This window comes from Schistocerca americana, chromosome 1 (genome assembly GCF_021461395.2).
Source record: "Schistocerca americana isolate TAMUIC-IGC-003095 chromosome 1, iqSchAmer2.1, whole genome shotgun sequence".
NCBI lineage: Eukaryota > Metazoa > Arthropoda > Insecta > Orthoptera > Acrididae > Schistocerca > Schistocerca americana.
The window spans coordinates 563305003-563332698 of record NC_060119.1 but is presented as its reverse complement, the minus strand read 5'-3'; the positions used below and the strand labels follow the sequence as shown (position 1 = coordinate 563332698).

General features: G+C 39.1%; 2 protein-coding genes across 4 annotated transcripts in view; one reads left to right on the top strand and one right to left on the bottom strand.

The window, feature by feature from the left end:
- The window catches only part of LOC124606458 (guanine nucleotide-binding protein-like 3 homolog), an 87380-nt gene extending 81826 nt beyond the window's left edge, over positions 1–5554 (bottom strand). The window contains exons 1-2 of the mRNA XM_047138443.1: positions 5391–5554; positions 5205–5312 (exon numbers count right to left, since the gene is read on the bottom strand). Coding sequence (XP_046994399.1) covers positions 5205–5312; positions 5391–5409 — 127 coding nt within the window. The 5' untranslated portion in view covers positions 5410–5554. The remainder of the gene's footprint in view (positions 1–5204; positions 5313–5390) is intronic.
- A 230-nt stretch (positions 5555–5784) lies between these two features.
- Positions 5785–27696, top strand: part of LOC124606438 (cyclin-G-associated kinase) — a 246517-nt gene continuing 224605 nt past the window's right edge. The window contains exons 1-5 of one of the 3 annotated variants that reach the window (XR_006978701.1): positions 5785–6173; positions 6388–6449; positions 7229–7288; positions 7553–7667; positions 24536–24675. Coding sequence is in view for 2 of the 3 variants with exons in the window: in XM_047138423.1 (XP_046994379.1) it covers positions 6038–6173; positions 6388–6449; positions 7229–7288; positions 7553–7667; positions 24536–24675 (513 nt within the window). In the remaining variant the exon portion in view is untranslated. The remainder of the gene's footprint in view (positions 6174–6387; positions 6450–7228; positions 7289–7552; positions 7668–24535; positions 24676–27696) is intronic. The other 2 variants (XM_047138423.1, XM_047138431.1) reach the window with 2 other exon arrangements.

The following is a 27696-nucleotide window of genomic DNA, read 5'->3' as shown; positions in this document are numbered from 1 at the left end:
TCATTGTGCCTGTCTGAATCTCAGTCATCTTTATGGCAAGTAGCAATCTATCTTTCCCTTATATCGTTGTAACCATGCAAACTGAGCATAATATGTAGTCATTTGTACAGATTTTCAACATTCATGTTCCTTCAGAACTGCAAAGTACATTAGTCAGTCAAGCATTCTATATACTTTAAGACATTGGAAGTCAGTAAGCAGGAATAACAAGCTTCCCCACAGTTAATGAATATCAGGAGTTTTCCACATTCAGTGTTTTATGCAATGGTCAACCAGTCTCCACAGATTGTATCGCTCGTACAGTATAATGTGTTCACAGTTCATAAGCTTAAAACAATACTTAAGAAGTGGTGCATATGGTTTGACTTCACATTATCGTCCTTTGGAACTCACTGGACACAATGGACAAAGTGGCTCCACATTTTTCTAAGTTAGGCCGTAATTCTTCACCTGTTTTTAATCTAAGGTCACAATGAAAAATTAGATTTTCCCCCATGTTGAGCTGTTATTGAGAGCAATTGTGATCAGGACATAACCAAATTTGTTACATGAGAAGTGGGCCTGTGATTGCTTGGAGATGACATTTTGATTAATATTGATCCACTTCTCATTTTATTTACTGAGGCTGTTTCAGCATGCTTATCTTCAAACTGTTGTACAAAGAACAATTTGGTTTTATATTAAAGGATGATTCACCATATGATTTGAAACAAACCAAGTATTGGGGAGTATATTTTTCTAATTGCTTCTTGAATGAGTTTTGCTTCTGTGAAATTGTTAGGCGAGGATATTTCTTAGGATTGTAACTGCCTAATCTTTTAGGTGAGACTAATGACAGTGTACAACTAGCAGTTTGGTGTTGTTTAAGTCTCTTCATTGTGAGTTGACCCCCCCTCTCCCCCATAGTGTTGCACACTACAACAGGGGGTCTCCTATCACCAACAGTCTACCACAGCAATTGCTACCTGGCATGAGTAACCACTGCACATAGTCCACATGACCTATATATGACAAACACATGCTCCTTGGCATATATCGAAAGGTGACAACAAAGGCATCAAAAGTGTGATCCCTGCATAGTCAAGAGTCTACAGTCGTGAAGACTCCCACTTACAAAGGGCTGGCCTTTGTTTTGAGTTTTCAGCATTTTACACTAACTACACACAACAGGTAAATAAGATGGAGTTTCCCATCTCGTGGGACACAATCCTCTATGGGCAACCTCCCCTGCACAGCCTGCACTACTGAGAAAACTTTTGAGAAGTGGAAGATCTATAGCCCACTAATGGACTATAGATCTTCACTGCCAGAAAAAGAAGATGAGATATAGAGTGAAGGCAGCCTGCAATCAACAAATATAGCATTCGTACAACACGTGAGGCTTTGTAAAACATCTGATCCAAGTAATGTATGGATATAAATTTCTTTAGAAGTTAAGACTTATTTACCAATATCGAATTTTTAATATCTAAAGGTCAACAGAAGTAAAATCAAATATTTGTTGACATCTATGATAAAACAAAAGAAGACTCCATTGTCAGCACATAGCCCTGAATTATCTTTCATTTTTTCAAAACAGATTTATATGTTATCGCTATTCTTTAGTAAGATTGTAAGAAAGAAAGAAAAAAACAGTTTTGGGTATGAATTGCTTTTAGTAGTTACAAAAACACACATCCTTCCAGAGGGACATCAGAACAATAGGATAACTTTTTGTGAAGTTTAAACTTGGAACAGTTAACTTGTTTGGGTATTGTTATTGTCAAATAAACACCAATAAATTTGAGTTATGGGTTTAAATCAACTAATAACTACAATGAAGTAACAAAATAATGTTAAAAATATTTTTTATGTAACTGTATGAACAGATTTAGCAACAAACATGAATGGGTCCACCACATTTTAGGCACATTATAGTAATCTTTTTGTTTCAATTTCAACATTTCTGTTGCTTTTTTTTTGTTTCCTCATCCACTGGTAATTCAGCAATGTAATGTTCCCTTCCATCAAACCGAAAATCTTGTTTTGGCTTCTTACTTGGACACCCTCTGTTGGCAGTCACTCTTTGCACTGACAATTTGAAGACAAAGTGTCAAGTGATCTATGGCTTCTTCATTGTGCTTGTAAAGATCCCATGCATTTTATTATGCAATATCTATGAAATGTGTGATGATGTGGAAATACTAATTTTTTCCCTCTTACAGAGCATCTACACAAGGATACATTTTGATCAGCTCGATCTACAGCTGCCATACGAGTGCTGCAGAAATTAATTGGTTAGACCGAGACACCCTAATCCTTTTCTTTTGTTTCCTGTAAAATCTTGCTGCAGAACACAATGATTGAACTCTGTCAATGTTAGTGGCTACAGTAACAACATTATTGTTATTCCGATGAACAATGGAAATCACTAATGCTTAGTTGAAACAAACTTCATGTGATCACCTCTTTCTTTTTATCAGTGTTATCTACAAAAGATAAAGCACATTTCTTAACACTGTTACCTCTTATTTTTCCAGTTGCTTCCAGACCCCTCTCACACAGTAATGGGTGGATTTTCCCAAAACGGCCCCATTTCTCTAAATTACTTTGTTGCATACCTATTGGAAAAGAAAAAGTCACACCGATCTCTGGACTTGACATTTGCTATGAGGTCATAGTGACTGTCTTTATCTGACCGAGTATATTTTTCTGTGTGATACTGTCGCATAACCACTTAGCAGAAGTATTGCACAATAAGCGGCAACATATCACCATATGAATAATTACCTAGTCTATTTCTTTTGGCTGCATACTGATTTGCAAAAGTGACCATCATTCGAAGTACTTCACTATTAAAAAGCTGTTTGAAATATTCAAACGGTGTTCGCACTTCCTTCATGTCAACTGTGCACATTAGTGGCCATTCAGTTGTTGGATTATCTACTACTCCATTTTTTCAATTATACTTATTGAGGTTTTGAACTTCTTTCTTTGACAGCCTTTCTGCTTTGTTTGTTTGTTGTTGCTGTTTTACTGCTGTAGGATACTGGAATGGCATCACAGGTTAAGGATTGTTTTGTGCTGTCTTCACAACATTACGATAGGCAGTTATGTCCAAGTCACAAAGTGCAGTAGCACTGAGCTGACATGCTAGTAATTTATCTACACTGGGATTTTCTTTGGCACCCGAATCTTTGTCTGTTATAACATTGTTTGAATTTAGAGGAGGGTGTAATGTTACATCCACACCAGTATTTGGTACTTCACATCATCTGTTTCTAAAACGTCCGAAAGTACCAACAATGAACATCTTTTTCTATGAATATAAAATAGTACCCTGACACCGTTCTGGAAGGATGGTTCAAAACATTACTGAATTACAACTGACACGAACTTTCAATTGTTATATAACCCTATAAATATATGGTTTACTCTTTTAAGATGTTATGTTAACAGTATCAGAATTACCGACACAATATGGAAGAAAATATACATACCCCCTTGGTAACTAGATCAATCAATTCATCCATGGTAAAACTGAACTTGTTTTCAAGAGACAATTTCTCAGTAACGGTAATGGATAGTGTCAAAATGACTGTGGCAGTGCATTTCTGACACAACTTACCTCATTTAAAAATGCACTACAGCCCACTGCGACAGTGCATTATTTACAGAAATAAATAATTTCAAGACTGAGTGATATCATTCTTCCAAAAGAACATCATGGTTATCTGGGTTAAGGTTCAAGTCAGTGGATAAATTAAGACAGGTGATTAGGAGTTTGCTCACATACGTTAAATTAAGATTCCAGTTCAAAATGAAAATAGAAGCAGATGAGCTGTACTTTTTCAGTCTATGAAAATAATGAAATTCAAAGCCCGGTCATATCTAACACACACCTATATCATTTGCCTAATGTAACATACCCTTTTCACTTACATATTACGTGAGGACAAATGATGTAGATGTTTGTTCGATATGGCAGGACTTTAGATTTCATTGTTTTCATAGGCTGAAAAAGTACAGCACACCTGCTTGTCTTTTTTTCCAATTTTGGACTGGGATATAATTTAATGTGTGTGAGTAAACTCCTAATCACCTGTGTTAATTTATCCACTGAGATTTAGAGAAGGCGCCTCTAGACAGGCCATGTTATTTTTGGATTTCTTGGTGCAATAATTCCAGTAGTAATGGCAAGACAACAAAGCTATTACCTTTATAAAAACACCAGGAACTACTGCAAAGAAGAATAAAAAGACATTCTGTGCCCTAAAGTAGAACCAGGACCTGAATCATAACCACAAGTCGGTGACAATGAGGATCCTAAGGAAAACCTGACGAACAGATATTCCAGAACCAAAGAAGAAGAGACAAAGACACTGTTTGTGTATGATCTTGAATGCCTTCAGAAAAAAGTATTTTAGAAGTGGAAAATAAAGTACTTTGGCGCTATAAAATTGGGATCTATTTTGGGAAGCTCTGTGAATTCAAAATTTTCTGTATCTTTGGGCCCAATAATGACTTCACAATTGAAATTAGGTCTAAAAGATGCCATAATGAAGAGTAAAAATAGGCTACCAATATCTTTACGAATAATTATGTGAGGGAGTTAGCATTTATGTCTGCTTAAAAATGCACAGCAATTGGAATACTGATAGTACGTGTCAGAAAAGATTTTGCAATAGGCTACATTATATCGCAGGCAATCTTGGATAAGTGTATCCAACAAAGTATTTAGCATAACTCGATAAATGTAACTTTCATACTCAATTTTGTTTGGTTGTACTGTACATCACGCTATAACTGTCTGTCTGTGTGTAAACTTCGTAGGAACTTGAGGTGGGATGAACAGAGAGACTCTATCTTGTTTACAAATCACTCATACGACCCCTTCCAAGTATGCTGCTCAAGTATTTGTGACCTGTACCAAATAGTACTAGCAGGGGATATTTAACGTATACCAAGAAGGGCAGCACAAATGGTCACAAGTTTGTTTTACCCGAGAGATCTAGGAATATACTAAAACCTCCTACATATCGCTCCCATAGGGATCGTGAGCATAAGATTACATTAATTACAGCACATATAGGGACATTTAAACAATCATTTTTCCCACACTCTATGATTCAATGTTACGGGAAAAGCCCTAATAACTGGTACAGAGGGAGGAACACACTGCCATGTACTTAACAATGCTTCGCAACGTATATAGAAGTACTTACTCTTCTTAGGGTTTTTCTTCGCTTCTCGTCTCAGTTTTCTGTTATGTTCTCGTACTTTCTTTTCAATTTTGTACCTCTTCCGCGCAGGAATGCGCTTGCTGGTTTTTTCTAGTGGAGATCACAATATATCATCAACATATCAACAAATCTATGAAATACTGAACATCATATAAGTATATTACTCACTCAAGCATAGTTTGGCCATGTTGTTCACAAAACTTTAAAAAAACTGAGGAAAATAACACATCAGTCGAAACACTCACATTACACATCAACTTCAAATTCGCACGTGTGTGGCATTGTGCATGTTTACGAACTGTTACGGAAAGAAGTTCATCGCTAAAGATACGTCACTCATTTTAATGTTTTGAACATATGGAAGAAGTCTATTCGGTCGCTCTTCGATTGTTACCAACATTTAAAACATTTGGCATATCGAATGCAGAGAATATTCTGAAAATATTCCGTTTTAATGATTTTGAACGAAGTTACTATCTTTTAGCTGTGATTGAAGCCGAAGAAAGATTTCATTTTGATTACCGGGCTTCATAACAAAAAAGAGTATGTGGTTAGCACAGTTGTTGTACCATACTGACGCGTCTGCAACAACGACAAAGCTAACAACTTGACAAACTAGCAGATATTTATGGTTTTTACGTGACTGGGTTGATTTCTGTATCCTTTTTCTCAGACCAACAATCGTTATTATCGAAGTAAAGATCTCGATTTTCTGTTGACCGGAACTTAAGGGGCCGTACGCTTAAGGGGGTTGGTGGAGTGGAGTTGTTATGCTGCTAAGGAAAGTTGTGTAGTAAAAGTATTTTTTTAAAACCATGTCTGAACTCTTCAGATCGGCAATGGGTTATTTTAATAGCAGTACATATGCAGCAGGAGCAGAAAATGAGTTAGTTGGGCAAATAGTGGAATTAGGAAATGTGAAGCTGCGAGTGAAAAAAGTCATAGCAGAAGGCATGTATAATCTTATTTTTTCTCTTAAATTTTTTTTCCTCTTGGCGGTACAGTTAGAGAGATTGAAAACCAAAAGACATTGCTTTCCTGTACCATAGTACAGACTCCTGATGATACTCGGACAGAAAATATAATAACGCAACTGTCAAATAACTTGTGTTTGACGTTTCATGTGGGCATTAACATTTCTGATATATTCTTTTTTAAATTGCAGGAGGATCGGCTTTTGTATTCGTAGCTCAGGATCCAAGTACGGGGAAAGAATATGCTCTGAAGGTAGGTGCTTCAACACAAAAAATATCACAGCGAACTGATCGTGTACGCGATATATGGCACATACAAGTAAACCTGTCAGCTGAACGTATTGTCACATTGTGCCATCCTGAGCGCTGTCATATTATGCAAGTTGTCAACGTGCAAAGCAGAGAGGTAGTACTATGGTAACCAAGATAATGGTTTATCATTGTTGCTGGCAAATATAAGTCTTTGTTTTTGCAGTTTGAACACTTTGGCACTTTCCCTTGAGCAACTGCAGTGTGTGTTCAGCCATTGTGCCTCGTAGAGCCCATTGAAAAGGAGAAACTTCAGAGGTGTGGAATGAGTCTTAGACATACATTAAAATGAAACAAAGACATCATAGAAAGTTTGTCTAAACATGACATGAAAAATCTCCTGACGTTTGTATGTTGAGAGTACACATAAACTGCACCGTAAAAAAAATGTTAGCCTATTTCGTAAAGCCTTTGGGAACTGGGCAGTATGAGACTAGCATAGTTTTGAAGCAGCAACTTTTTGATTTGAAGCAGTAACTTTTTGGATAAGAATTTTTTGTAAATAACTATTTTAAAACCAGTTACTGTAAACATTTGGGCAATTTTTGTGTGAGATTTGTTTCCTAATTTACTTCTTGTGTGAAGTGTTTGAGTGCTTCACTGAAAAGATTTTCATGGTTTTTGATGTATTCATTTTAAATTTTCTGTGTTTGGAACTATGTATTTATTAAGTAAAACATTTCAGAATATTTCATCCAAATGTCAAATGTTTTCTTTTTGCAGAGACTTATGGCAGCAGATGAAAATACAAACAGAAATATTGTACAAGAAATAACAATACTTGTATCCTTTAATGTAGGACAACATTAAGTTTTATTTCTGAAGGAATTCAATGTTTAACAACGTATTTTCCAATAAATGCAATATCTCTCTCTCTCTCTCTCTCTCTCTCTCTCTCTCTCTCTCTCTCTCTCTGAGTAAAGTCCACTTATCTAAGTTTCAAATTGTATTCGACATTAATATTTGCTAGATACTTGAATGCTTTGCTGTATGATAATCTCCCATATATTTAAAAATCTTCCCTGTTGCCCTTAACATTTTACTCAGAAGAAACTTTCAGGGCATCCAAATATTCTTCAGTTTTTATCAGCAGCCTGCATTGACAAAACAAAATCTGGCAATGGGATGACAGAATATCTGTTACTAACAGAACTCTGCCAAGGTGAGTCTTGCAAAAACAGACACAATGTCCAGACAGCAACTATTGAGTAATCATAACTATTTTATTCCAGTCACATTCATCACTTAATATTGTTTTCTGTTCAGTTGCAACTGTAACTGAAATTAATAACCAGTTAGAAGGAACCAGTAGTAAGGTGACTAACCTTTTTTAATGTACTCAGCTCCTAGGGTGCATGGCAGAACTACTGTTAGCAATTGTATGTTACATGTGGTATTCGTTTTTATGTGAGCTGTGAAAAAGGTGCTGCTGTTATATTACCACAGGAAACCATTACATAAGTTGTAGGACTGTAAGATTTCTTCTGTCAAAGTAATCGTTATACATTATATTTCAACTTCATCTAGCACAGTTTGATTTTTATTTTTATTGCTTGTAAATTACTTGGTATTACAATTTGGATGAATTGACAAGTTCACGAAACATGTCTGATGGCTTCATTGACTACTTCCGTACAACTCCTTCTTGTATCATCATTTATCCTTGGAGAAAGTCAGCTTTGAAGTATAGAACCTGCTGGTAACTTCACCCCTCCCCCCTCTTTTGCATGTGACATCAAAACTTCAGACTTAAACTGAAATTCAAGATGCATAAACTAAGTGCCATAAAAATGTATGATTATTATTAATTACGGTACCAGAACATCACATTTGTTGACACTGCCAGTTGATGACAAAACTGTGACTTTCTCGTCAAACCCAGATCTCTGGCTACGCTACAGGTCAACCTGTCACAACTAACATCCCAAAAAGTGACATAAATTCAAAATAACTAGTGTTAGTGTTGATATCTCGCTCTCGCTCTCTCTGCTCACATATGTTGCAAGTCACAATATCAGTATGTCATGGCTCAAAGCTGACTGCCAGCTTCAAATGACGTCATAACTCTGTGCAGAGGCATACATGAGCATCTGCAGAACATTACTAGTGAAATAAAACACAAATAAACTGGATGATTTTAAACTGTCAGCAAATTGGCATTACAAGTAATGTGGTTAGCTGTGGCTCATACACTTACATCATGTATGGAGAAGCATGTGGAGAAAGGAAAAGCTACAGAAAAAAAGCAGTTTGCACCAAGTCCTTGTGTAATGTCATGTATGTGAAATCAAGACAAATTGTGTGTGGAAGTTAATATCTGCAAGGTCGTCAGCTACTTAAATACACTTCAATTTTGCTCACCACACTAATCTGCTTGTGACCGACAGTTGCCACAAGTAAAATGAACACCCCTTACATTTCATCAACAGGTCTACTCTACAAACCACTGTGAAGTGGATAGCAGAGGGAATGTTCCATTGTACCAGTTATTAAGTTTTCTTCCCCTTCCATTTATGTATGGAGCGCAGGAAGAATGTTTGATTGAATGGCTCCGTACACGTTGAATTTATTCTAATCTTGTCATCACGATATCTTTGTGAACAATATGGAGGGGATGTAGTATGTTTCTAGAGTCACTTACAGGACACACATTTGGGAGGACGATGGTTCAAACCCAGGTACAGCCATCTGGATTTAGGTTTCCCATGCTTTCTCTAAACCACACCAGGCAAATACTTGGATGGATTCTTTGAAAGGACATGGCCAATTTCCTTCCCCATCCTTAACACAATCCGAGCTTGTCCTCCATCTATAATGACCTTGATGTTGACGGGACATTAAACCCAATCTTCTTAGAGTCATTATTTAAAGCTGGTTCTTGAAACTTTGTTAGCAGACGTGTTCTGGACAGTTTACATCTATCTTTAAGAGTCTGCCAGTTCATTTTCTTCAGTGTCACTGTACCATCCTTCCATGGGTCAAACAAACCCTTCTTGGTATACATTCAGTATCCCCCATTATTCCTATTTGGTATGGGTCACACACACTTGACTAGTGTTACAGAATGCATCGCATGAGTAAATTGTAAGCAATCTCCTTTGTAGACTGATTGCACTTCCCCAGTAATCTATCAACAAGCTGAAGTCTACCATTTTCTTAACCCACATAAACACCTGTATGATCATACCATTTCATATCCCTACAAAATGTTACACCTAGGTATTGGTATGAGTTGGCTGATCTCAACTGTGATTCTGTGATATTACAGTTATAGGATACTCTTCCCATGAACCGTGGACCTTGCCGTCGGTGGGGAAGCTTGCATGCTTCAGCGATACAGATAGCTGTACCTTAGGTGCAACCATAACGGAGGTGTATCTGTTGAGAGACCAGACAAATGTTTGGTTCCTGAAGAGGGGCAGCACCATTTTCAGTAGTTACAGGGGCAACAGTCTGGATGACTGACTGATCTGGCCTTGTAACATTAACCAAAACGGCCTTGATGTGTTGCTACTGCAAATGGCTGAGAGCAAGGGGAAACTACAACTGTAATTTTTCCCAAGGGCATGCAGCTTTACTGTATGGATAAATGATAATGGCGTCCTCTTTGGTAAAATATTCTGGAGGTAAAATAGTACCTTATTCGGCTCTCTGAATGGGGACTACTCAGGACGATGCCGTTATTAGGAGAAAGAAAACTGGTGTTCTTCGGATTGAAGTGTGGGATGTTAGATCCCTTAATTGGACAGGTAGGTTAGAAAATTTAAAAAGGTAAATGGATAGGTTAAAGCTAAATAGTGGGAATCGGTGAAGTTAGGTGGCAGAAGGATCAAGACTTCTGGTCAGACAAATACAGAGTTATAAATACAAAATCAAATAGGAGTAATGCAGGACCAGGTTTAATAATGAATAAAAAAACAGGAGCACAGGTAAGCTACTACGAACAGCATAGTGAATGCATTGTTGTATAGACACAAAGCCCATGCCTACCACAGTAGTACAAGTTAATATGCCAACTAGCTCTGATGAAGATATTGAAGAAATGTATGATGAGATAAAAGAAATTATTCAGATAGTGAAGGGAGACGAAAATTTAATAGTCATAGGGAACTGGAGTTCGAAGTAGGCAAAGGAAGAAAAGAAAAAGGAGTAGGCGAATATAGAATGGGGGTAAGGAATGAAAGAGGAAGCCACCTGATCTAATTTTGCACAGAGCATAACTTAATCATAGCTAATACTTCGTTTAAAAATAATGAAAGAAGGTTGTGTACATGGAAGAGGCCTGGAGACACTGGATGGTTTCAGATAGATTATATAATGGTAAGACAGAATTTTAGGAACCGGGTTTTAAACTGTAAGACATTTCCAGAGGAAGATGTGGACTCTGACCACAATCAATTCTTTATGAACTGTAAATTAAAACTGAAGAACCTGCTAAAAGGTGGGAATTTAAGGAGCTGGGACATGGATAAACTGAAAGAATCGGATATTGCAGACAGTTTCAGAGAGAGCATTAGGGAACGGTGACAAGAATAGGGGAAAGAAATACAGTGGAAGAAGAATGGGTAATTTTGAGAGATGAAATAGTGAAGGCGGCAGATGATCAAGTAGGTAAAAAGACGAGGGCTAGTAGAAATCTTTGGGTAACAGAAGAGATACTGAATTTAATTGATGAAAGGAGGAAATATAAAAACGCAATAAATGAAGTAGGCAAAAGGAGTACAAACGTCTCAAAAATGAAATCAGCAGGAAGTGCAAAATGGCCAAGCAGGGATGGCTGCAGAACAACTGTAAGGATGTAGATGCATATATCACTAGGGGTAAGATATACTGTCTACAGGAAAATTAGAGATACTTTCGGAGAGAAGAGAACCACTTGTATGAATATCATGAGCTGAGATGGAAAACCAGTTCTAAGCAAAGAAGGGAATGCAGAAAAGTGAAAGACGTCATGGCTGCAAAATACTAACACGAATTCTTTACTGATGGATGGAAAAACTGGTAGATGCTGACCTCAGTGAAGATGAGTTTGAAGTCCATAGAAACGTTGGAACGCCTGAGGGGATACTGACCCTGCGACTTAGCTTAGAAGAAAGATTAAGGAAAGGCAAACCTACATTTCTAGCATTTGTAGACTTAGAGAAAGCTTTTGACAATGCTGACTGGAATACACTCTTTCAAATTCTAAAGGCGGCAGGAGTAAAACACAAGGAGCGAAAGGCTATTTACAATTTGTACCGAAACCAGATGGCAGTTACGAGAGTTGAGGGGCATGAAAGGGAAGCAGTGGTGGGAAGGGAGTGAGACAGGGTTGCAGCCTATCCCCAATGTTATTCAATCTGTATATTGAGCAAGCAGTAAAGGAAACAAAAGAAAAATTTGGAGTAGGAATTAAAATCCATAGAGAAGAAATAAAAGCTCTGAGGTTTGCCGATGAAATTGTAATTCTGTCAGAGACAGCAAAGGACCTGGAAGAGCAGTTGAAAAGAATGGACAGTGTCTTGAAAGGAGGATATAAAATGAACGTCAAAAAAAGCAAAACAAGGATAATGGAATCTAGTCAAATTAAACCAGGTGATGCTGAGGAAAGTACATTAGGAAATGAGACACTTAAAGTCGTAGATGAGCTTTACTATTTGGGGAGTGAAATAAGTGACAATTGTCCAAGTGGAGAGGATATAAAATGTAGACTGGCAATGGCAAGGAAAGTGTTTCTGAAGAAGAGAAATTTAACATCAAGTATAGATTTAAGTGTCAGGAAGTCATTTCTGAATGGATTTGTATGGAGTGTAGCCACGCATGGAAGTGAAATATGGACAGTATCTACTTGAGACAAGAAGAGAATAGAAGCTTTCGAAATGTAGTGCTACGGAAGAATGCTAAAGATTAGATGGGGTAGATCATGTAACTAATGAAGAAATGAGGAAGTACTGAATAGAATTGGGGAGAAGAGGAATTTGTGGCACAACTTGACTAGAAGGAGGGATCGGTTGGTAGGGCACATTCTGAGGCATCAAGGAATCATCAATTTAGTATTGGAGGAAAGTGCAGAGGGTAAAAATTGTAGATGGAGACCAAGGGATGAATACACTAAACAGATTCAGAAGGATGTAGGTTGCAGTAGTTACTCGGAGATGAAGCAATTTGCATAGGATAGAGTAGCATGGAGAACTGCATCAAACCAGTGTTTGGACTGAAGAAGACGACGACGACAACAACAACAACAACAACAACAACAACAACAACAACAGGATACTATATTTTTTTCTTTTTGTGAAGTGCACAGTTTTACATTTCAGAACATTTAAAGCAAATTGCCAATCTTTGTACCAGTTTGAAATCTTATTAACATCTGACTGGACATTTATGCAGCCTCTTTCAAACAGTACTTCATCACAGATAATTGCATCATCTGTAAAAAAATATGAGGTTACTATTAATATTGTCACAACATCATTAATATATAACATGAACAGCATGCGTCCCAAAACACTTTCGTTAGGCAGACCTGAAATTACTTTCAGTCTTTGACAATGAGTCTTGATCGAATATAACATGCTGTGTCCACCCTACCAAAAAGCCTCCAGTCCATCCATAAGGTTCACTTGATACCCCATATGATTGGACTTTTGACCATAAGCACAGTAGTGGTACCAAGTCAAATACTTTTCCGAAATCAAGAAATACTGCATTTAACCTGACTGCCTTGGTTCAAATCTTCCAGTGTGTCACGTGAGAAAAGTGAGAGTTGGGTTTCAGATGATCGATGTTTCTGGAATCCGTGCTGGTTGACATGGAGAAGGTCACTCTGTACAATGTCTCTCACTATGAATTCTGATTATGTTCTAGGATTTTACAACAAATAGATGTGAAAGACATTGGACAGTATTTTTTGGATCACTTCTACTACCCATCTTGCAGATAGGTGTGACCTGTGCTTTTTTCAAAGAACTGGGCCTGATTTTTTGCTTGAGGGATCTATGATAGGTTATAGTTAGAAGAGAGGCTATCTCGGCCACAAATTGAATATAGAATCTGACAGGGATTCCACCAAGCCCAGGAGCTTTGTTCGATTTTAACAATTTTAACTGTTTCTCAACACCACTGACACTAATACTGAGTTTAGTCATCTTTTCAGGGGCATGAGGGTTAAATCGTGGCAATTTTCCTGGGTTTCCCTTTGTAAAGGAACATTTGAAAACAGAGTTAAGGATTTCAGCTTATGCTTTGCTATCCTCAGTTCCAGTTCATCTTATTTGTCAGGAACAAGGCACTAACTTAGGTACCACTAACAGCCGTTACATATGACTAGAATTTCTTTGGATTTTGTGAAAGATCATTTGACAGTATTCTGCTATGGTAGTCACTGAAGGTTTCACACAGTGCACTCTTGACAGTCAAATGAGTTTCATTCAGCATTTATCTACCGTAAGGCCAATGCTTTGTTTTACACCTGTTATGCAGTAATTAGTGTTCCCCTAGAAGTTTCTGCAAAATGACTGTTTACCATAGAGGGTCACTCCCATTATGAACTGTTCAGTGCATGGTCAACAATTCTCTTAACCCTGCTGTTCTGTTCGGGTCTATATGACCCGAAACGAATATGAACGTTATTTTACATTATGTAAATACCAATATATATTTATGAAACTTTGTGACTTTGTCTGAAAATGGATGAGCAGCATGTGTTTTAAAAGGTTTTAAAAAAGTTTAAGAAGTTTGGGCTTCAACTGTAATAGTTGCATATGTAATGTTCGGGTCATAATGACCCGACACAAATATGTTTAGTGTAACTCGTATTTATTTCTAAAATCTGGAAATGGCGAAAATTATTTTTGTTGTGTTGTGTGGGAATAGTGACTGCATCATTCCAACTTACTCTCAACAATCACCTAAAGCTCCATGCGTTCACAACAATGGGCTTGTTTGTTGCTTTCCCCAGGAAATAATAATTGGCAGTTCTCAATAATTGGAATGCTTTGTTTCTGCCCAGTTTGACTTGTGACACCATGGCGATGAGACCATTGAATGATCGTGAGTTGGAAGAAATAGTAAATGCCTCACCAGATGAAGGATCACTTTCTGAGTTTGAAGATCACATCAGCAATGCATCTGAAAGCGAGTGTTCCGATGACAGTTACGACAGTCCACAGCCCATACAAAATAGTGTAGAGACTTTTCTTTCTAAAAATGGGAATATAGAATGGCAGTTGCATCCACCAGCACAACATGGTCGCCTACCAGCTTCGAACATCATCAAGAGTACCCCAGGAGTTACCAGGTATGCAGTCAGCAGAATATCTGATGTAAAATGTTCATTTGAAGCAGTATTTCACACAGCGCTTCAAAATGAAATAATAGAGATGACAAATATTGAAGGGCAGCGAGTTTATGGTGAACAGTGGACAGATATTGATGGTTCTGTTTTCCATGCATACTTAGGACTCTTACTCCTAGCGGGTGTATATCGATCTCATGGGGAGTCTACAAAAAGTTTGTGGGATAAAGATACTGGGCGAAACATATTTCGAGCAACCATGTCTCATGAAACATTCTGTAAGATATCACGTGTCCTGCGATTTGACAAGAAATCTACTAGAGAGGAAAGACGACGTACTGACAAACTTGCCGCAATTCGTAGTATTTGGGAGAAGTGGGTAGAGGTCCTTCCTAAACTGTATAATCCAGGAGAAAATGTTACTGTTGACGAGCAGTTAGTAGCATTTAGAGGTCGCTGTCCATTCAAGCAGTATATCCCAAGTAAACCGGCAAAATATGGGATCAAAATATGGACCATGTGTGACAGCAAAACTTCATACGTACTGAAAGCCCAAATTTATACAGGAAAGGTGAGTGGAGCGGCACCAGAAAGAAATCAGGGAATGAGGGTGGTATCTGATCTCACTTCTGAGTTACGTGGTCAGAATATCACGTGTGACAACTTTTTTACGTCGTACAATTTGGGGCAGCTGCTTCTGAAAAGGAAATTGACTATGTTGGGAACTATACGGAAAAATAAGCCGGAGCTTCCACACAAAATGACCAACAAGGAGGTACACAGCTCTTCATTTTACTTCACAAATGACACTACTGTGGTTAATTATATTCCTAAGAGACACAAGAATGTTGTACTTATGAGCACTCTCCACCATGATGCGGAAATCAGTGACAGGGCTGATAAGAAGCCAAAAATGATTTTGGACTATAATTCAACCAAAGGTGCTGTAGACACGCTTGATCAGTTATTAGGTACATATACATGCAAACGAAAAAGTAATAGGTGGCCAATGATAGTTTTCTACAATATTCTTGATGTTTCTGCTTATAATGCATACGTTTTGTGGATTTCGGTTGACCCTAATTGGAATGCAAGCAAATTGACTAGAAGGAGAATATTCTTGGAGGAACTTGGAAAGTCACTGATAAAAGAACATATTGCATCAAGAACGCATTTCCCAAGAACAGAAGATTCTTTGAGAATGGTCACAAGCATCCAAAACCCGAATGATGTGGGTGGTGTGTCAGAATCGGTAACAACAAGAAAATCTACAAAACGTGCACGCTGTAAGTTCTGTCCATCAAGTAATGACAATAAAACAAACATGGTGTGTGGAAAATGTAGTAAACATATTTGCAAGAAACATGTAACCTACTTGTGTCCACAGTGCAAGCAGTAAGAAAAGAACTGTAGTATTTTATAAGATGATTGTATTGAAAATTCTGTTGTTTCAAATTTATGTGAATACTTGTGCCTAAACTACAATCAGTAAGAAGAGAGGATTCTAAAGTTGTAGTGCTTTCTATGTTGGAATGTAATAAAAAAACTGTAGTGTGTTCTGTACTGTAGTGTGCTCTAAGATGAATATCTGTAATGACAACTGTCTGTTGTTAGAAAATGTCAATACTTACGTCTAAACTGTCAACAATAAGAATAGAAGTATGGAAAAACTGTAGTGCTTTCTAAGTTGAATGCCTGTAATGGAAACTGTCTGTTGTTTCAAATTTATGTGCATATTTAAATGAAAAATATCCCTCAATAAAGTTGTATGCATTGTTATTATTATTATTATTACCATTATTATTATTATTATTATTATTATTATTATTACTAACAAGGTACTGGAATAGAACAACAATGTCGATAGCTAAAACTGTACCAAAATTTATGTTTCTAAAGCATTTTGATATGTCGGGTCATATTGACCCGAACAGTATATATGTCAAGTAAAAGTGAACAGAACAGCAGGGTTAATCTTGGGCCATCGTTGCTCTACATGCTCCTGTCCTGTGCTGAAAGTTTAAAGTTCCTCATCGAGTTAGGACATGGGGGTATATATAGTTCACTGAACATATATATGTATCTTTCTGCCTTTTCTAGTTGAAAGAGGTCAGATCTATTTGTTGCCATTAGATACAGTATACACTGAAGAAAGAGCCAAAGAAATTGGTACACCAGCCCAATATTGTGTAGGACCCCCATGAACACACTGAAGTTGCGCAACGTGATGTGGCATGGGCTCGACTAATGTCTGGAATAGTGCTGAAGGGAATTGACACCATGAATCCTGCAGGGCTGTCCATAAATCCATAAGAGTACGATGTGGTGGAGATCTCCTGTGAACAGCACGTCACAAGGCATCCCAGATATGCTCAATAATGTTCATGTGTGGGGAGTTTGATGGCCAGCGGAAGTGTTCAAACTCAGAAGTGTGTTCCTGGAGCTACTCTGTAGCAATTCTGGACATGTGGAGTGTCTGATTTTTCTGCTGGAATTGACGAAGTCTGTCAGAATGCACAGTGGACATGAATGGATGCAGGTGATCAGACAGGATGCTTTCGTATGTATCACCTGTCAAGAGTCATACAGTCCTCTGCTGACATGCAGGGTCCATGGATTCATGAGGTTGTCTCCGTACCCATACACATCCATCCACTCAATGCAATTTGAAATGAGACTTGTCCAAACAGGCAACATGTTTCCAATCACCAGCAGTCCAATATCAATGTTGACTCACCCAGGCAAGGTGTAAAACTGTGTCGTGCAGTCGTCAAGGGTACAGAAGTGGGCCTTTGGCTCAGAAAGACCATATTGATGATGTTTCGTTGAATGGTTCACACAGTGACACTTGTTAATGGCCCAGCTTTGGAATCTGCAGCAATTTGTGGAATGGTTGTACTTTGTCATGTTGAACAATTATCTTCAGTCATCATTGGTCCCATTCTTACAGGATCTCTTTCCAGCAGCAGCCGATGTTGGAGATTTGATGTTTTACCAGATTCCTGATATTCTCAGTTCATTTGTGAAGTGGTAGTCAGGAAAATCCCCACTTCATTGCTACATCGGAGATGCTGTATCCTGTCGGTCATGCTCAAACTCACGTAAATCTTGATAACCTGCCATTGTAGCAACAATACCCGATCTAACAACTGCGTTGACACTTGTCTTATATAGGTGTTGCCAACAGCAGCATTTTCTGCCTGTTTACTTATCTCTGTATTTGAATGCACATGCCTACACTAGTTTATTGAGTATATTTCCATCATGAGTGGGATTCCAACGCATCTGTTATAGGTAGTTTTCAGAGAAGGCATTTAGTAATATTTCACAGCATGTCTTACCATGCCGACCACTAACAAAATCTGTAATTTTCCCATATGATAGTTGGATGATAATGTCTCCATGATGATTACAATAACTTAAAGATCTTTACATGAAATATATTTTGATGCCAGTGGAATCATTCTGCAGTCAATTTCAAATGCCGGATTTCTAAATTTTCTTGGTAGTGCTTCAGAAAAAGAATGTGTCTTTCCTCCAGGGATTCCCAATTTCAGGTTGTCATTCTTGGATTCTTCTAGCAAATTGTAACATTTCTGCACTAGTTTCTCGTATAAGATTTTTTCAGTGTTTCTAGCAATTCTCTTCCTTTCCCTTTTTATACCCGTATACTGTAGAGTTTAAGCATAAAGTTTGAAACAATAGGTGGGCAGCATAAAATTATTTTGATTTATGATGTTGTATTCATGTTGAAAATGTTTTGCTGCAAATAAATCAGTGTTACTATGTATGCTTAATATACTTACATTTTTTTGTGTTTGTTGACCACTCAGTTACCTTGTTTCCTTCCATTATTTGAAATCCAGGCTAATTTTAGCCTTGAAAGCACAGGAATCTGGTACTCTTATTGTTGAGGTTAAAAACAGTTCTCTCTCTCCCATTTTTTATATGTTTTTAGTCAGCTGCATTTGTCGTTTTTTGCTAACTGTGAATAATTTTAAAATACAATTTCATCTTCAGGCACATAACGTAGTAATCAGAGTGGGTATGTAAGAAGTGTCTTGAGATAGAATAACCTGCTAAGGCTAAACTGCCTCTGTCATGACTGTTAACCATTTTTATTAATCACTTCCTCGTAATTCGTTGTCCAAACAATTTTTAATATTTTATGTTGAGTTCTGTGTTGTTCTGATGGCAGTAAAAGAGAATTAGCTAAGAATATAGATAAAGTGTACAAAGTTATGCAGACCATAATGTTGTTCTTTTCTGGAAAAACAGTGAGATGGCAGTCTTTCAAATGGAGGTCATTGCATGGAAGGCGAAAGTGTAAACTACACTGCTAGCCATTAAAATTGCAACAGAATGAAGGCAGCGTGCAGCTTACTTTAAATCATATTGAAGTGTCCAACATGTTAGGGTATGCACATGATAATTGGCTGCAACTCGGATCAGAGTATGCACAGCTTCTTCCTGCAAATAATGAGCATTTCAACTCAGCTTTTGGATGTGTTTCCGGTGGCTGAACAAACCAATCGCACTGAATGGTAGGAGGCGGCCAGGGCTGTAACTTTAGGAGCCTTCTTGCATGTCACTTGCCCCTTTTGTGTTTGCAGCATTCTCCTTCAAATAAGTTGACAGTGGCGGATGTAGGGCTCTTTCACAGTAAGCGGCCCACAACCCATTCCCCCAAGTTTGTCAAGTTTGTATGTTTTATGCCAGTAGTATTCGTGGTGAGTTTTACCTGGTCCTCAAAGCACCTGAGAGGGGCTCCATGAGGTCTACTGCCAGAGCAGAGTTTGCTATGAAGGATTTGGCGGGGAAGCCTTTCATCAATCGTGCAACGAACATGGCTTAACCACCTCATTTGATGAGGAACAATGGTTGCCCCTCAGTGCTGTTTTGAAGGTCCTCTCACTTAGTGTTCAAGATCTACCAGTTCTTTTTTTTCTTTTTTTTTACCGAAGCTCTCAAGTTTCTTGATTTCAAGGTGATAAAGTGTCAAAGTTTCACAGCAATTATAGAGTATAGAAATGACAACAGTTCTGTGCACCATGAATTGTGTGTGCAGCTTTAGGTCTTTATCCATGAAGACTGTGTATTAACCACCCAAAAGCTGCATGGGCAGCCCCAATTCTGTTATCAACATCTTGTTCACAGGTGAACTGTTTAGACAAACTGCTTCTGAGATGTGAAAAGTGCTCAACCAGCTCCAATGTTGTATGTAGGATAGAGATATTGAACTCAGGTAGAGCTAATCCTGGGCCAGGTTGTGTAAATGCCTTCATTTTTCCCACAATGATGGTAAGACCAAAGCGAACGTATGCAGGTTCAAAGCAGCTGACAGACTGTTCTAACTCTGCCAACTCTGCCAGTGTTAGAACTGGAGATGCAGTGCAAATGATTAGCATTTAAGTATAACTGCAGTAAATAGCTAGGAATAATGCTATCTGTATTATGTATTTAAAGAAATAATACATAACAGGATTCTCATTCAGAAATTACATTTGAATGTTCATTTTTGTAAGAATATGACATTATGCCTTGTCAAAAAGGAGAAATTTGGTGGAATTAGACACCAGTAGGACCTTAGCCAATCAAGATACCAGTTTATCGTTCTATGATATTGTTGGACGGGATTTCATGTGTCATGCAGATATGGAATTGGTGTATTCAAGAGGGCAATACTCAGTGCAGGATTTAAACAGCCTCACATGACTATTAGAGGAAAATCTCATATAAAGATGTGAAACAAATACTAACAAAGAGATAGAGGGGCTGGCCAGTACTTACCTCAGCTCAGTACAGCCGATAGATACACACAAAACAGAACTGAAAATTTACATTCCTAGCTTTTGCAACAAATGTTCCTTCATCGGGGAGGGGAGAGGGGAAAGAAAGGGAAGAAGGGAAAGGAGATTCAGTTACTCACAACCCAGGTTATGAAGCAACAGGGAAAGGAAAATAGGGAGGGTAGCAAGGATGGAGGCATGGTTGTCAGAGGGAAGCCAAAGATATTCTACTGTAAGTACTGTGCCAGCTTCAAACCAAAGAGGATGCATACAGAAGTAAAGAGGTATATAGTATAAAGATAAACACAACTATGTAGGATGAAAAGATGCGTGAATGGCTAAAGAGGAAAGGGAAAGAGGATAAGACTGAAGAGTAAATGGGTGTGAGGTTGTTTAACGTAGGTTCGGTCCAGGGGGATGGCGGGATGAAAGGATGTGTTGGAGTGCAAGTTCCCATCTCCGCAGTTCAGAGGGACTGGTGTTGGGTGGAAGAAGCCAAATGGCACATACGGTGTAGCAGGTTCCTAGATCCCTAGAATTATGCTGGAGGGCATGCTCCGCTACTGGGTATTGGGCATCTCCTAGGCGGACAGTTCGTCTGTGTCCGTTCATGCGCTCAGCCAGTTTAGTTGTTGTCATGCTGATGTAAAAGGCTGTGCAGTGCAGGCATGTCAGTTGATAAATGACATGTGTAGTTTCACACGTGGCCCTGCCTTGAATTGCGTATGTTTTACCAGTAGCGGGGCTGGAGTAGGTGGTTGTGGGGGGATGCATGGGGCAGGTTTTGCAGCGGGGTCGGTTACAGGGGTAGGAACCGCTAGGTAGAGAAGGTAGTCTGGGAATATTGTAGGGTTTAACAAGGATGTTACGGAGGTTAGGGGGGTGACGAAAGGCAACTCTGGGTGGTGTGGGGAGAATTTTGTCAAGGGATGATCTCATTTCAGGGGTTGACTTGAGAAAGTCATATCCCTGGCGGAGTAATTTGTTGATGTTTTCGAGGCCAGTATATTATTGGGTGACAAGGGGGATGCTTCTGTGTGGTCTGGGGGTAGGAACATTGTTGTTGGACGGGGAGGAATGTATTGCTCGGGAAATCTGTTTGTTGACAAGGTCTGCAGGATAGTTGCGGGAGAGGAAAGCACTCACCCTCTCCCTCACATGACTATTACCTAGACGACAGACATGTTTGCTTGACCATGCAAGATCATAAAGCTGTGTCTTTTTACCTTGAGACAAGAAATGGGCTAGTCTGTTGCAAGACCCTGACGGTGGCCATCCAATGACAACACTGGGCACAGGAATTGTACCATATCACCTTTCCAGAAGAGTTCCAGTTTTGTATACTGCATCACCACAGACTTAACCGTGTGTAGAGACTTGGAGGAGAATGAATGTTGCCAAATTGCATTTTTCATTGCCATGTGAGCTCAGCATGTGTTGTGATGATATGAGGTGCCATTGGGACACAACATGACCATATTTGGTTTGCATAGCCAGTAATTTTGTCAGCAGGTGTTACATTTCTCAGGCATGAAGGCTGGTAGCTGCACCCCCATCTCTCAGGTCTCTGTGATGTTACCTTTCGACAAGATAGTGCAAGACCAAACATTGCCCACATTGTCCTGACCTAACTCAATATGGAGGATGTATGAAATGTGGCACTTTGTATACCTCCAATCTACCTACATAGGTAATCACATGTTCTTCCTACTATATTGTTGACTCTTCATAAGCAAACTTCCATTATTTGCTATTGTCTTTGGTTTAACTGTTTTAATAGTTAGCACTATAAATTGGTGGCAAAGAGACCGGTAAGGCATAAAGCAGGATCGAAGCAGAGTTTAAAAAAGGGGTTGACAAGGATATGATTTGAAGTTATGAAAGCAAAAATGCCAGTAATGATCATATTGAATTATTAAAGAAGAAACTACAGGAAAGCAAAAGTTGGATGGTATACTTGGATTTGAGTGCAGCTCCTTGTAATCATAACTACTGTGTCTTAGTAGTCTGCCATTGTTGTTACCAGTGTGGATGTTAGCCACACTATCTTTGGCATTAGAAACTTTAACGTATTGTAATTTAGTGGAAATGATACATATTTTTTAAATATGTTTTATTATTATATACATCTGGTTCGAGAACTACCTTATACACTTACGTGACAGAACATTATTTAGATACCTTAATGTCATAGTGACATAATATCTCAATTAGGTGAATACCAGTAAACCCCTCCCCCACTCTGATTCCTTAAAGAATCAAACTCTCATAAAAAAAAACATTTAAAACGTCTGATTAGAAGAAAAAATCAAACAGTGGAAAGTCCATGTTGGGATATCAACATTTATAAAAGGAAGGGATGGATTGGTACTGAATGTGAAGATGAACTTTGATTTGCAGACACGCAACATAAAAAGATGGTAACACATTAAGCTTTCAGCCAAAGCCATCATCAGAAAAGAGAAGCACTCACACATATTCCCGCGAGCACATGCACCCCCCCCCCCTTCTCTCCCTCTCCGTCGCCCTCTCCGTCGCCCTCTCCGTCGCCCTCTCCGTCGCCCTCTCCGTCGCCCTCTCCGTCGCCCTCTCCGTCGCCCTCTCCGTCGCCCTCTCCGTCGCCCTCTCCGTCGCCCTCTCCGTCGCCCTCTCCGTCGCCCTCTCCGTCGCCCTCTCCGTCGCCCTCTCCGTCGCCCTCTCCGTCGCCCTCTCCGTCGCCCTCTCCGTCGCCCTCTCCGTCGCCCTCTCCGTCGCCCTCTCCGTCGCCCTCTCCGTCGCCCTCTCCGTCGCCCTCTCCGTCGCCCTCTCCGTCGCCCTCTCCGTCGCCCTCTCCGTCGCCCTCTCCGTCGCCCTCTCCGTCGCCCTCTCCGTCGCCCTCTCCGTCGCCCTCTCCGTCGCCCTCTCCGTCGCCCTCTCCGTCGCCCTCTCCGTCGCCCTCTCCGTCGCCCTCTCCGTCGCCCTCTCCGTCGCCCTCTCCGTCGCCCTCTCCGTCGCCCTCTCCGTCGCCCTCTCCGTCGCCCTCTCCGTCGCCCTCTCCGTCGCCCTCTCCGTCGCCCTCTCCGTCGCCCTCTCCGTCGCCCTCTCCGTCGCCCTCTCCGTCGCCCTCTCCGTCGCCCTCTCCGTCGCCCTCTCCGTCGCCCTCTCCGTCGCCCTCTCCGTCGCCCTCTCCGTCGCCCTCTCCGTCGCCCTCTCCGTCGCCCTCTCCGTCGCCCTCTCCGTCGCCCTCTCCGTCGCCCTCTCCGTCGCCCTCTCCGTCGCCCTCTCCGTCGCCCTCTCCGTCGCCCTCTGTCATTTGCTGTCTGACAGAATAATTACAATGTCATTGGCGAACTTCAAAGTTTTTATTTCTTCTCCTACTCCAAATTTTTCTTTTGTTTCCTTTACTGTTTGCTCAATATACAGATTGCATAACATTGGGGATAAGCTACAACCGTGTCTCACTCCCTTCCCAGCCACTGCTTCCCTTTCGTATCCCTCTACTCTTTTAACTGCCATCTGGTTTCTGTACAAATTGTAAATTGCCTTTCGCTCCTTGTATTTTACCCCTGCCACCTTCAGAATTTGAAAAAGAGGTTTCCAATCAACATTGTCAAAAGCTTTCTCTAAGTCTACAAATGCTAGGAATGTAGGTTTGCCTTTCCTTAATCTATTTTCTAAGATAAGTCGTAGGGTTAGTATTGCCTCACATGTTTGAACATTTCTACGGAATCCAAACTGATCTTCCCCGAGGTCGGCTTCTACCAGTTTTTCCATTCGTCTGTAAAGAATTCGCGTTAGTATTTTGCAGCTGTGACTTATTAAACTGATAGTTCGGTAATTTTCACATGTGTCAACATGGTATTACATGGTAGTAATTTTTAAAAAGTGTAGTAGAGGATTGTTACATAAATTGTCAAAGATTTGTAATGGACTTAGTTGCTTCTGGAGTGTTTTAGCTGCTGCTTGATGTGATATGGCTTGCAGGTGGAACACTAGTTGATGTGCTGACTCAGCGTACAACACCGCTACCACCAGACATAGTCTGTCGTGTGTTCTGGCAGACGTGCAAGGCTGTACAGCACATGCACAGTCAGCAGCCCCCTATTATTCACAGAGATCTCAAGGCAAGTGATGAACATAGTTTAAAAAAGTAGATTTCAGTTCTTTCATCCCTCCTGCCTCACCTGTACATGCAGTAATACAGCAATAAACTGTTTTGTTAGCAAAAAAGGAAGAGTTATTGTGAAGTCTATAATACTGAGTGTTCCATTTGTCTGATGATGCTTGTGCAGTGCAGTGCAGTAGATGCCGAGCATTGAGCACTCCATTGCCTGTGATCAGATGCCGTGTCACCCACCTACTGCTGCGGTACGACAGGACTACATTTAAAATATAAGAAAATAAATTTTGTACTTGCCCATGTCACACAAGGAGATGCTGGAACTGCATGCCATAATTTTTCACACATTTCTGCATCTGTTCAAGACATTATTAATCACACAACGTAATTCTCTCTGAGATATTGAATTAATTGATTTGGAGATATTATCCTTAAGTTCCTCTATTGTGTGAGGATTTGTTTGTACACTTTGTCCTTCAATGCACCCCACAAATAAAAATCTCATGGAGCTAAATCGGGACTTCTTCTAATCACATTTTCATCGAACACATTGTGAATTGCATGCAAAGAAACGTTAGCCATATGAGCCCTTCCTGATAGTGTTGGAAAAATGCGAAGCTTCGTTCTCTTCCACTCAGTTCATTAAAATAGGTCACAAAATGTTTTACACATATCTTTCACTTGTAACTAAGTCATTAAAAAAATTGGGCCTATTATTCTGTCATCACTAACTCTTTTACAATCATGAAGGGGTTCATCATGAAGCATAACAGGTCTGAGTTCAGGTGTTTTGGGAATTAACATACCCGTGTAAATGGAACCAAGTCTCGTCTGAAAACAGAGTGAGGTAAGGATCCATTTCACCATCATGCACTTGTTTTAAAACCCATTTGCAAAACTTAACCATCTGCACAGGATTGCCAGGTTGAAGTTCTTGTGCTACTGTTACTTTATAGGGCCTTAGCACCACTTTGTACAGGGGTGCTCAATATTTGTGTGTTTTCTGCAAAAGACTTCTAAGAGACTTTATAGGGGAATTTTCCAGGTGGTATGCAATGTCATCGAGACAAGCTTCTGTCAACACTGTACATAATTGTTTATGCTTCGTGTCCTGAACACTTCCCATTTCATGAAATTTATTCACTAATTTGTGAACTGCATCTTGACTTGGAACTCGATCTCCTGGAAACTTCTGTTCAAACAATCTCCTACCAGTACAAGTGGACTCTGTAACAAACTTGTGAAATTGAATAATTAGCTCTTGCCATTGTTGCATTCTCAAACTTCACTGTTACGCTTGTGATGCCTGTTTCTTGCTCGAATGACACTGGCCGAAAAGGCGCATGTATCTGTACAGCCTTCAGGCTAAAAAAAAAAAAATAGGGGCCATAATACAGCCCCGAAGGACTTATTCGACCAACAGGTGTGGCTTCCATGGCCAGCGTGCAATACCCCAAGCATGCAGTCATCAGATAAATGGAACAGCCTGTATTTTAATGAACGTGATCAACAGCTGATCAGAATAATTTCCACATTTCCCTTTCATTAAACAATGTTTTTTTTTCCTTTCGTGGGAATGTTTAGAACTGAAGATAGGACAATTAATCACTCTTTCATTAAAATACTGTGCTTTATTTGGTATTGCTTGAATATTAAATTCTTTCTTACATAATTATAAAGAACACTGGAAAATTCAGAATGCTGTAAATACAACCATTGTGTACAAAGGAACTCATGAATAACTAATAAGGTATGCCAAAGAGAGTGCTTCCATAAAGCTTTTAAAAATTAATAAATGAAGAAAATAATTGTGCACTTGTGATATTATTTTATAAAGAACTACTTATTTAAAATCTTGAACACGGCAACAGTCAGCAGCTATAGAATTATGGATGCAATGGGAATCATACAGCCAACAAGCTGCACATCAAAAGTTTATTCAAACTTTCAACTAGGTTTCAACGGTTATAAACCCGTCTTCATCAGAAGAAGTAACAACTCCTAGAAATAGGATATATTACAATCAGTACATGGAAGTCATATGTGCAAAAAAATGAAACATCTAAAATAAACTTAAGTTTTACATATTGAGTGACAAGAGAAACACTTAGTCAACAGTAAAATGATCCATATAAATGCTATGGTATCCATAAGGCATAGTCAGCAATAAAAATTATCGATGTAAAATATAAAGGAGATGTCCATCAGACAGACAACTAACAGGATGGAAGGGACAAGCCAGCAGGAAACTTATGCCTAGATGGGACTGACATAAGAATGGTGCCAGCCAGAAAAGACACGTGACATGTCAATAAAATTACATTGCAATAACATTACAGAAACAGTAACATAACAAGAATTACAAAAAACATATAAACTTCATTTGCATACGTTTATTGGCATTTTACTAATTTTTATTATGTTACTGTTTCTGTAATGTTATTTTAATGTAATTTTATTAACAAGTCAGGTGTCCTTTGTGGTTGTCACCACTTCTTATGTGAGCAACATCTCTGCATAAATTTCCTATTGGCTTGTCCCTTCTGTCTTGTTAGTTGTTTGTTTATATGTTCAATGAACATCTCCCTTAGATTTTACTTGGATCATTTTTACTGTTGAGTATACCTTATGTCTATGCCATAGCATTTAAAGGAATCATTTTACTGTTAACTAAGCATTATGACTTTGTTTCTCTTTTCACTCAATATGTAACATTTAAGTTTAATTTAGACATTTAATTTTGCTGCAAGTATGACTTCAATGTACTGGTTGCAATATATTCTGTTTTTACATGGTATTACTTGTTGTGATGAAGATGGGTTTATATTTGTCAAAATCTAGGTAAAGGTTTGAATAAACTTTGATGTGAAACAGGTTGGCTATATGATTCCCATTGTATCCAACAACTTTTTTGTTGAATAGTATTTTCTCTGCAGTATTTCTCAGCTTATTAAAACTCTTTGATGGTGCCTTAAATGGATTAACACTGTTTCATATGTCATGTTAATTCTACTAACATGAACTG